The sequence below is a fragment of the Poecilia reticulata genome, linkage group LG22, assembly GCF_000633615.1.
Source record: "Poecilia reticulata strain Guanapo linkage group LG22, Guppy_female_1.0+MT, whole genome shotgun sequence".
Classification (NCBI taxonomy): domain Eukaryota; kingdom Metazoa; phylum Chordata; class Actinopteri; order Cyprinodontiformes; family Poeciliidae; genus Poecilia; species Poecilia reticulata.
This window is the reverse complement of record NC_024352.1, coordinates 25078715-25088190: the sequence shown is the minus strand read 5'-3', so window position 1 is coordinate 25088190 and position 9476 is coordinate 25078715. Positions and strand designations below refer to the sequence as shown.

Here is a 9476-nt window from a genome sequence, read left to right as displayed (position 1 = left end):
GTTACCTAGCAACGACAAGTTGTTTTTGAAACAACTCATTAAGAGAATTCATTTTCAAAGTGTTTAACAGCCCAGTTATCTGGGAAATGAAATTTCAGCTAATGTCAGAGTTAAACACCTAAAAAAGAAGAAATAAAGAGTTCTTATCACTTTCATTGTTATCACAACAATACGACAAAATATCGTGTTCTATGAACTACCTATGAGAGAGAAAAACAACTGTTGCAGTCAGAGTTAGCTAAAGCTAAAGCGTGTCAGTGATCAGACGCGTAACGAGGTTCAGTCTCTCACCTTCTCGTTGGACTCTGGAACGAGGCAGGAAACGGCGCTGTGGTGGTCCAGGAAGTCCTGGAACTGCTGGTCAGTGATGACGAACCTCTCCGCCTCCCTCAGCGCCTCCTCTCCAGCGTTCTCTCCATCAATCAGCAGACACTGGAACACCTGAGCAAAACCCAGGAGAAAACAGGAACCCAATCAGCTTTCCTTCTAGCTGTGACACATTTTAAAACATATAAACTGTTTTTACCTTCCAGCGGACCGGATTGAGCTGGTTGATCTGTTCGGTCATGTCTTCGTGAACGTTAAAGGTGTTGATAACCGAGTTGATCTTGAACGCCACTTTGTATTGCTGACACCAGCTGCGGATCTTGAAGAGGTTCTCGATGTGACTCTTGTTGCCCTGACATCTGCCGATCATCTGGTTGGTTTCGTCATCAAAACTGTCACAGGAGATTGCCAGGATGTCCAAAAAGTCTCCTGCACAAAGCACATGATGAGAGTTTATTTACGGGGGCCCAGAAGGGTCAGCAAAATGCAAAGAAACAACAAAACCTAAACACACAACAGACGTTACGCTAGCAGTTGTGCTAGTATAACTACTTGTAGCATAACTTTATCGTGTCTGTTGTTTCTTTGTTTACTTTGAGCATAAAACCCAGTCGACCAACATATTTTTACCTTCCACTAAACTTCCCATCAATAGCTGTGTTTCCATTGCAAATGTGCGCAAAACTTTGCCGATATTCTGCTAATGTAAAAAAAAATAAAAATTTCATAACTGCGGTGTGTCCATTGAATATGACATACAGTTAAAATCACATGTGAATAAGTTTGTTCAAACAATGTCATTAAAAAACATGCAGCACCATCACCCTCCAACCACTTCCTGTATTCTTCGTATTTTCCGTCAGTGGTAACAGCCAGTTGTTAATTAAAACAAGTTTTAATTGGAATTTTGCTGGATAAACACAATTCAATAGGTCCAAAAAACGACCTCATCAAAACTTTTTATAAAAAAGAGAGATTTTAAGAAATGTGTCTTTTTCAATTAAACTTATTTTTGTAATACCAATTTGCGCAATTATATGGTCCTGTAAATTATATCCACCTGTGCCATAAATATATGAGTTTCCCTTTTTAAACTACTCAAATAATGAAACTGTTGATCCGTGTCCTGCCTCCCTGAGCTGAAGCTGGACCTCACCATATTTCTGGAACCATTTCTCTTTAATCATGCTGCCGTTGCTGACGATGCTGACGCTGGGCAGCTGCAGCTCCGCCTTGCAGTACTGAACCATCTTCCCCAGGAAGTCTCCCCGGTCATGCAGGAACGGCTCCCCTCCGGAGAAATTGATCTTTTCCATCCCTATAAACCACAAATGTTACTTTCATTTAGTTTTGATTAATAAAACTGAATTTTATGCTTGTAATCCGTAAGTTTTACCTGCTTCTTTTAGAAGCCTGAGCCCCTTCTTGGCCTCCTCCAAAGGAAGGACGAAGGATGTTTTTGCGGTGTGAAAACAAAACCCGCATTTATAGTTGCATTTGCGGGTAAAGTGATAGTTGACGCTGGTTGGGGTCGTAACATCCAAGTCTTTGCTTTGCTCCGACTGGCTGTTCGCGTCCGAAACCAGGGAGTTTGTGACCCCGCAGGTTCCTTTGGACCAGGAGAAAACTTTGGAAAAAACTCCCGAAAAAATACTGAGGATGGTGCTGATGCAGAGCTCCAGCAGGGCGCCGGCAGAAACTCCAGGCATCTTGAAATCAGAAGTTATTATCCGGTTGTTGGAGCTGCAGACTGCGTGATCCTGCAGGGCGGCTGTTTAAATAGAGGCTTGGCCCCGGAGGCAGTCAGCTGAGTAAGTTTCTGTTTACAAACATCGGAAACGAAACCAGATCACGAGCCGACGACGGAAAATGTGACCCTGCAGGTTTGGATTTCTGGGAAGAAATGATTAAGATGCATGAAATGTTTTTCATTAAGTGCCTTCATATGGCTCTTGACAACAATTACAAAACAAGAAATGTAACTGAAATGTTGGCAAGAATCGCTCTATTAATAACCAGTGGCGCTAGAAAGGGGGGGAGGGGGGGGGGGCGCCCTGACCCAACCTGCTATAATATGTTTATGAAAGCATTTTAGAGAGAAAAGTATGAAGATGTGTTTAATATTAATATGTTTTCATTTTTAATGTCTGTCCCTGTTACTCACCTAATCACCATAATCACATATTAGAGTGAAAAATTAGCCGCGTTACAGTACTTTAAATTATTGTCAGTTAATTTTGCTTCACTTAAAAACATGTTTTATGAACAGAAAGTCTCCCACTCCTTATTTGTAAAAACCCACAAATAAAAAACCTTTTACGTGAGTTTTAAAGACTTTTTAAAATCTTTACATCAAGACAACACTCCTTCTCAGAGCTGCAGTTTCCAAGCTTCCACCTCAGAGCAGAGCAGCTCCTACAGACTAGCCAGCAGCAATTAGCGATCAGCTGGTGGAACTGTGCATCTTATGATCTCATTCTGCGATCTATTTCTCAGTGAGACAATGTTGTTAAAGGCTTAACAGAGGAGCCATGTTGTAAAGACTTTTGGGAGGCGCAGTTTCAGAAAGAGCAGGAGCTTCTTAAAGAGACAAAGGCCCAATTTCAAGGCTTTAAATTTAATCTTTTTATGTAATATTTGATACATGTGTATTAGAGTATCGGAGCAGAAATAGCTGCAAACCAAAGTCTGCTTTGCTGCTTACAAAACAGACTTTGTAAACAGGAACAAATCTGGAATAAACTTCCAGAAAATTGCAAAACAGCTGAAACACTGAGATCCTAAAGGCTAAGGCCCACCTGCTTATAGTTACCTTTGATTAGTAGCAAATAGGACATTGATCACCATATATATTTGATGTGTATTGATGATTTTTTTAAAGGTTTTGTTGGCTCTTGTGGCCTTTATTTGAAAGTAGTTTGGCAGGAAGGAGGGTTATGAGAGGGGGAGACATGCGGCGGGTGTCACCAGGCCGGGAATTGAGCCTGCGACCACCGGCATGAGGTTGTGCTTTGCCCCTGCAGCACCACAGCACCCCCTGTATTGATGATTTTTGATAAAATCTAATATGTATTGTTTGATTTCATAGTTGACTGAATGATGTTTTATGAAGTAAATAACTTTGAACTGCCTGGCTGCTGAACACACATAAACCTGAACTTGAACTTTGTAACAAACAATAATTCATCATTGTGGTGAAGCTGGGCTTTTAAAACTCTGGGTGGGGTGCCAGTTTGCTACGTATCCAAAGTCATGCTCAGAGATCACATTCGCCTCATTTTCTTCTAAAGCTACTTTTGTTTCATCATATCTTGAGTTTGCTCGACATCATCACTCTTCAGCAGCTTACAGACATGGTTTGGCTGCCTTGATTTTTTTAAAAATATTTCTTTAGAGTTTTCAAAATTTCCAACATGAAATAAGTAAAATTTTGAAGTTGAAAAAAGTGGTAAAAACCTGCATATGAACACCCTAAATATATGAGCAGGCAGGAAAATATTAAATTATTTGCAATGTTTTTCTTTTTTTTCCTGGAATGATCACATGCATTTTAGTCAGGCATATATTTTATCACTTGATATGATATGTAAACTTTTATGCTGACTTTAACTAATCAGTGTCGACGTGCAGAGCCAAAGGTCTGAAAACATTTTCAAACTTGAGTTTAACTTTTGGATTCAGAGGAAACGTTTATTTGCTGCACCCTAGAGGCGCCGCCTGTAAGTTTCGTTTTTCCTTCTCCGCTCGGTAACTTTCGTTTTCCTGACCACAGCCGACTGCAGCTGCACTGAAACCCGCCGACACCAGAACCGGAACATGGCCCGGCACCTGAAGCTTCTCGTCCAGCGGTGGTCGTCCCGTGTTTTCTCCGTGGAAGTGGACGGAGCGCCGCGGTACTTTGGGGTCAGAGAGCAGCTCCGTGGGGAACCGGTGCCGCCTGATGTGTTCAGTGAGGTCCAGAAGCAGGACAGGTGTTACTCCCTGCTGGTCTGCAGCGGGGACCGGGTCACAGGAGACAGGTTTCACTGGGAGCTGAGAGACCGGCTGCAGACTCAGCTGCCACCGGGTTCCGGGCTCCGGTCCATGTCCTCCTTCATCCCGGACCAGAAGGGCTCGCTGCTCAAAGGGTACTTCCTCCAAAGCCGGGCTGGGAATTCATCCCTGATTGAGGACATTTTAACCGATTTGGAGCAGAGAAACCCGGTGTTGGTGTGTTCATACTCCCAAAGTGAAGACGGCCAGCAGTGGACTCAGTGTCTCTGGTACCAGTCGGAGGAGAACCGGGTCAGGTTCTGCGTGGTGCCTTCAGAAACACCAAAACATCATCCATCAGTTCTCAACATGATCAACTCTGATGTTTTCTACAGCCTGCAGGAGGCCTGCGACGTGCTGAAACAGGTACACTTCAAAAAAATATATCAAGTTTAGTTGCAACATTTTGCACAATGGCGCACTCATGCGGCGGAGAATGGTACTGCAGGGTCTCCAGATCCTGAAGATTTAAGTTCAGCGTTCAAGTCAAAAATGTTGAGTCTTTTATAACAATGTAGGAAAGGGATGTAATTCATTGTAAAAATGATTTTTATGTGTGCAAATGTGGAACATTTGCTGTATTAAAATATTTTTTTTAAATTTCTCGATTTAACACGTTTATTCTAAGTTTTAAGAACAACATTTGGGACTCTTTGTTAAAATGATCTCAACCAGCTTGTGAGAGAAAAAGTAGTTTTTAGCACCCCTGGTTTAGAAGAAAGTATATTTTTATTTTTTATTTATTCATTTTATTTTGAAGGGTCATAGCAACTTTGCTCAGATAGTGCAATGGCAAAAATGAGTTTTAGGGTTGTAAAGGTTGCTGACCCATGTCCTAGTCAAAGTCCAGGCCTACGTCCAATTGAGAATCTGTAGCCAGACTTTAAATTTGACAGATTTCACAGCTGTTCCCCGTCCAGCCTCACTGGCGTTGAGGTATTTTGTCTTTACATGTTTAAAGTCTCAGATTATTTCCTCTAAAAAACTCGATTTCTCAAGCGTTCACAGAGGAGCAGATGTCTTTTTGACTCCCTCCTGATCCGCAGTGAACTGATTTTTTCCCCCATTTTCTGCAGTGTGGTGACATCATCCCAGAGACCCGGTCTGTACTGGAGATGCTTCCCAGCAGCCTGGATGCCAGAAGAAAACCAGACTTCCCAGTGATTGTCATAGAGGGCCTGGATGCCACAGGTTAATGCCATTACCTCATAAATAAACACAGGATCAGCCTGATGGGTGGCTGTTCTCTGCTAAAAACATTACCTGTCAGGGCGCTCTGCCTAATGGGATATCATGACCTCAGAAAAGTTACATCACTTTGGAAATGGTTTATCGAATCGTCTGATGCTCCTAGAGACTACACTGCGTCAGGTAGACTCTCTTTAATGAAGAGAGAGTAACAAATGTTTTCACCTTCATTTTGTAGGAAAGACGACGCTGACAGAGTCCCTGCGGGACTCTCTGGGGGCCACGCTTCTGCGGTCGCCTCCCCAGTGCTTGTCCGCCTGGAGGGGGCGCTTCGATCGAGAACCGCCCCTCATCCGCAGGGCTTTCTATGCAGTGGGCAACTACATCACCGCTGGGCAGATAAACCAAGAGGCCAGCAAGTCTCCTGTAATCGTGGACAGGCAAGATGTTGTACTGTCATGTTAGAGCAGTGATGAACTCTTACAGGCCACCAAATTCACTCATTCTGTACGTTTTTGTTCTTCCTTTCGGGTTTATACTGCTTCTAAAAACGCTTTAAAAGCTGCTTATTGGCTATTAGTTCATGTTTTTTGGTGTCTGTTTCAAAAACAAACCGAACGTAACGTCACAAATCAGCAGGCACTGACCTTTCACCTACTCAGCCCGTTACCTAGCAACCCCAGCGGAACTCTGCCCCGTTACCTAGCAACCCCAGCGGAACTCTGCCCGTTACCTAGCAACCCAGGTGGAGTTCCAGAACATTTGCCCAGCTGGTGTTGGATGGTAAATTGTCTCAGAAGTTGTTCTGATAAACAATAATAATGTGTTCGTACTTGAAAATGAGATCATGGTAATGGCAAAATAATGCAACAACATATTCTCAAAGAGCCAATGAACATTTAACATTGGAACTGGAAGACATTTTCAATATCCAAAATAAAAAACCAAACAACAGAAACAACAAATAAAACGATTCATAAAGCCTCTGTAAATAATTTGTCCTTTAAAAATGTGCCAGTTGAGACCAAAGCAGCAGACTGAAGACTGTTAGCGCCCAGTTTTAAGAGAGAAAAGAGAAAAACGCCAGTTATGCAAATGGGAATTATTGACCTCATTTCAATTAATCATTTGATTAACTGATTTGTTGCTTATTTCAACAGGCCTACGCATGCACTGTACAATGGCTGCTGGAAAAAAACAAGTGTTTTAAGTCCCTTCAGGATGTTGTGATGTTTTTTGTGATTGTTGCGGCACCTTTCCACAAAGTTATGATTTTTTTCTTTTGCCATAATGCGGCTTTGCAAAAAAGTTGAAATTGCGGCACCTTCCTGGAATAATACATTGAAAACAGAGGATACAGATCAACTTAAAACAATTTAAAAAGTGTAATGAACATGTTTTGTATAGGCCGTAGACCTTTAATGTTTCAGCCGTATTGTCAGATGGTGCAGGAAGTCTTCACTCACCTTCAGTCAGCCATCTTTGATCTGTCCCCAGGTTCTGGCACAGCACAGCAGCGTACGCCATCGCCACCGCAGTAACCGGCCCACTGAGTAACCTTCCACACGAGGGCGCCGAGGTGTACCGTTGGCCCGGTGACCTCCTGCAGCCCAGCCTGGTGATCTTACTCACCCTGGACCCGGAGGAGAGGAAGAGGCGGCTGAGGAGCAGAGGTCTGATGAAGACCGACGAGGAGGAGGAGCTGGATCACAACAAGCTTTTCAGACTGAGGTTAGACAAGAATGTTTGACACAGATGTGTCTGAGAATCGGATCAAAGGTCCAACTCCAGTCCGTTTACCTAGAAAGTCTGGTGTCTTCAGAGGTTTTAGTGTTGTTTCCTTCAGTGGTTCTTGGTGCAGCGCCCCCACAGGCCAGGAGGGGAACAGGTTGGTTTGACTCAGAACCACAGCAGCTGGAGGTGGAGCAGATGATGAAGTTCTGGTCCTAATAGAACCGAGTCTACCGGACTATCAGATGTGAAAATACCCGTAGAGTGATTTTATTTTCACTTTTATTCACTATTCAATGATTATTAGATTAGTTTATCATAAATGCTGCCTCACACATTCGTAATTAGTTCTTAATAGCAGATTACTTCACTTATAGTTAAACATTTTGCCCGTGATGTAAATGAAACAATCTGCCAGTGGAACTCGTACCTTGTAAAATGAATATTAAAGAATTATTGACTTAAAGGAAGCTCATTATCTGGCTGAAAAGTTACTTTTCAGTTAGTTTTATCTTATTCTAAATGTGCTAAGAGAATAGAGGATTTGACACATTTGATTTTGTGTTTTTGCAGTGATATTAAGTCCATTAATAGTTTTTGATGCCAGATTGTCACATGTGAACAAATGTTCTTTATTTTAGGTAGATGTCTGTGTTTGAAGTCACAGATGGCTGCAAACTGCTTTCCCAGTCAGGCCACCTCAGTCTTCGTCTTATCCATCAAACACTTAACAATCAATTACCGTCCCGCGGGGGAAGCGGCTGATGAGAAAAAGCAGGTGATTAGTTGCCGAGCTGCTGTGCTCCATTAAGCCGGTCCAAACTCGCAGCCGCTGCCGGCCCAGTTAGCCGCTGCTCAGACAGGTCGATAGCTGCTTTCATTCATCTTCTGCGCTGACGTAATGGCCTGTCCACATGGGACGGCCAGATGTTGGGCCAGCAGAATTAGAAAACAGACGGAGCTAGGAAGACGCTTTTTATTGGACTGAAGAGAAAAGCTGCACTCTCAGCCATCTGGGTTGTTTCTTTTCCTTGAAATAAAAAGCAGCAAAACCATCCTGTTTATATCCTCACACTGCTCACTTGTTGTGTTTGTGTTTTGCTGCAGAGTAGAGGAAGCTTATCGGCGGATTGTCGGCCCAGCCTGCACCGCCCTGGATGCGAGCCCCTCTGCAGACCTGGTGCTCCAACAAGCGCTGCTTTTAATTAGGGCCAAATGCCACTTGTAAACAGTTCTCCCTGCCTCCCCCTGCAGCTGGCTGCTGCAGTACCGGCTGCCGCCGCTGGGTGGCAGTAAGGTGTCGCCGACGAGGCCGGCGCCCAGATTGGAGAAAAGAGATTCTGCTCACAATGAGTAAAGGTTGAGTGGCCAGGAGCCAGATCGGCATGCTGCAGAAAAAAATACATATTAATGGAGAACACAAACATTCTCTCACAGGAGGATTGTCTAAAAAAAAGAGTCTGTCTCACTTCTAACAAGTTGTTGTTGTGCAGCGATGAGAATCACACCTAAGCTGTAAATGATGCATGCAGCTTTCTAACTTAATAGGTTAAATTGTCTTAAATTTTCAAAACGAAACTCTAAATTTGAACACATCTTATTAAAGTAAAAAATACTCGCGGTTTGTGTTGCTAACTTTGGCTATAAACAACTTTATTTAAAGCAGAGCTCTGCTGTAAATTTAAATATGCAACATGTGTCAATAAAATTGTTTTGTATATTTATAAATGTGCACAGTAAGTGAAATATATAAAGTTAAAATATTTGTTTTGAAAGGAAATACAACTAAAGAGTCTGAGCTGCAATGGAGAAATAACATGTATTTAGAAAGATTATTATTTAATTTCATTCATTTTGTTCAAGGAATTTTAAATAAAGTTGATTAAAGTTTAACAGGTCAAATATATCTGTAAAATTCAACTTTATGTTCTGCCGATTTTCTACAGAGCAACAGTTTGAACAACCTGTGAATATGAATGAACTTTTTGTTGTGTTGCTAGAAAAACATGAGAACTATAAGTGACGAGCAGTTCAACCTTATTTAGTAGAGATGTGCCGATCAGGTTTGTTCCTGCCGATACCGATACCGATCCCCCATGAGGGCCGATCACCGATACCGATCACATAATTATTATTATTTTTTTTTTAATCATAAACACTACCGGTTACATTATGTGGAAAAAGGAACCATGAATTCA

The 9476-nt window shown here is 42.4% G+C and overlaps 2 protein-coding genes across 3 annotated transcripts in view; one reads left to right on the top strand and one right to left on the bottom strand.

Annotated features, from left to right (window-relative positions):
* The window catches only part of rsad2 (radical S-adenosyl methionine domain containing 2), a 3819-nt gene extending 1594 nt beyond the window's left edge, over positions 1-2225 (bottom strand). Inside the window, exons 1-4 of the mRNA XM_008399853.2 lie at positions 1724-2225; positions 1484-1645; positions 527-756; positions 292-441 (exon numbers count right to left, since the gene is read on the bottom strand). Coding sequence (XP_008398075.1) covers positions 292-441; positions 527-756; positions 1484-1645; positions 1724-2036 — 855 coding nt within the window. The 5' untranslated portion in view covers positions 2037-2225. The remainder of the gene's footprint in view (positions 1-291; positions 442-526; positions 757-1483; positions 1646-1723) is intronic.
* On the top strand, positions 2064-9198 carry cmpk2 (cytidine monophosphate (UMP-CMP) kinase 2, mitochondrial). Of its 2 annotated transcripts, XM_008399851.2 has the most exons (6): positions 2064-2138; positions 4100-4725; positions 5436-5550; positions 5786-5987; positions 7045-7278; positions 8386-9198. In XM_008399851.2, exons 2-6 carry the CDS (start codon positions 4144-4146, stop codon positions 8504-8506), a joined length of 1254 nt encoding a protein of 417 aa, XP_008398073.1. In that variant the 5' UTR covers positions 2064-2138; positions 4100-4143; the 3' UTR covers positions 8507-9198. The 2 variants fall into 2 exon arrangements, with proteins under 2 accessions (XP_008398073.1, XP_008398072.1); XM_008399850.2 differs by lacking the exon at positions 2064-2138 and having other exon boundaries at positions 3987-4725.
* The last annotated feature ends 278 nt before the right edge of the window (positions 9199-9476 follow it).

Coding starts and splice junctions, on each gene's coding strand:
- cmpk2 (XM_008399851.2), top strand. CDS start 4,144: ATGGCCCGGCACCTGAAGCTTCTCGTCCAGCGGTGGTCGTCCCGTGTT. Junction 4,726..5,435: donor CCTGCGACGTGCTGAAACAG/GTACACTTCAAA, acceptor CATTTTCTGCAG/TGTGGTGACATCATCCCAGA. Junction 5,551..5,785: donor AGAGGGCCTGGATGCCACAG/GTTAATGCCATT, acceptor TTCATTTTGTAG/GAAAGACGACGCTGACAGAG.